Source organism: Entamoeba invadens (genome assembly GCF_000330505.1).
Source record: "Entamoeba invadens IP1 unplaced genomic scaffold scaff_1105074725733, whole genome shotgun sequence".
NCBI lineage: Eukaryota > Evosea > Mastigamoebida > Endamoebidae > Entamoeba > Entamoeba invadens.
This window is the reverse complement of record NW_004191747.1, coordinates 1-1,157: the sequence shown is the minus strand read 5'-3', so window position 1 is coordinate 1,157 and position 1,157 is coordinate 1. Positions and strand designations below refer to the sequence as shown.

Below are 1,157 nucleotides of genomic sequence, written 5' to 3'. Positions count from 1 at the left end.
TTGTGTGTTCTCGTAACAATAAATGTGTTGAATGTGAAAACAATTACATTTTTAATAATAACAAAAGTTGTGTTAAAACATCACAAAATAATAATTCAACAAATTGCATCTCATTTAACAAAAATGGGTGCGTTTCGTGTGCAGTCGGGTATTACCTTTTAAATGCTGAATGTAATTTATGTTCAGAGAATTGCACCAGTTGTGTAGAGAGTGACACGAAGTGTCTTTCATGCAAGTCTGGATTTTATCAAGGTGATAATTACACTTGTTTATCTAGCACAGACTTGTTGAATAAATGCAACAAAATATCAACAATAACAAGTGGGTGTTATCAATGCAAAGACGGGTATTACAGAGTTGGTCTGAATTGCTATGAGTGTCTTTTGAATTGTTCAATATGCAACACAAAAGAAAAATGTTTGACTTGCAATTTGACAAATTACAAGACACAAAGTGGTAAGTGTTTGCCACAAAACAGTGTCATTGGCTGTGCTGTCGAAGTCACACAAAATGGGTGTAACAGGTGTATAGATGGGTATTACACAGTTAATTACAATGAATGTGAAAGGTGTAATGACAACTGCACAACATGCACACAACCCGAAAAATGTTCATCCTGTGTTAAAAACAAAGTTTTATTTGAAAGTGGACTTTGTCTTGATATTTCATATGTATTACAGTGTATTGAAATTTCAAACTCAAAATGCTCCAAATGCACATTCTGGCACTCACCTAATGATAACGGCACATTTTGTGACAAGAAGGCTGTCTGGTGGGTACTGCTGATTGTAGTGGTGTTTGCAATTATTGTGATGGCAGTTGTGATAACTCAATTGTGTGTGTTGTGTATTTTATTGAGAAGAAAATGCGACAAAAGAAGACCGAAAAGACAAGAACACTCTTTAGAATGAGTCGCTCAAACATCGCATTTGTATCACTTTGGTGATGGATATTGTTGTGAACAAAACGGAAGTTTCATTTGGGTCAGGGACGTCGATGTCAACACACAACAAAGAGAAACTTTTATGTGTTTGGCAATATTTCAAAGCACAATATAAAAATCCAAATCACAACTAAAAGTGCAACAGTCGAGAAATATCTACTTGAGTCAAATCCGAAGATAATAGTGTTGCCCAGTGGTGAGGGCCTGTGAATTT

The 1,157-nt window shown here is 35.3% G+C and overlaps 1 protein-coding gene across 1 annotated transcript; it reads left to right on the top strand.

Moving 5' to 3' along the window:
• EIN_339940 (hypothetical protein) lies at window positions 1-911 on the top strand (the record flags this gene model as incomplete). The annotated part of the gene is made up of 1 exon (XM_004183721.1): window positions 1-911. A coding segment is annotated over one exon (911 nt), but the record flags the coding sequence as incomplete, so codon positions are not given.
• Window positions 912-1,157: the final 246 nt, after the last annotated feature.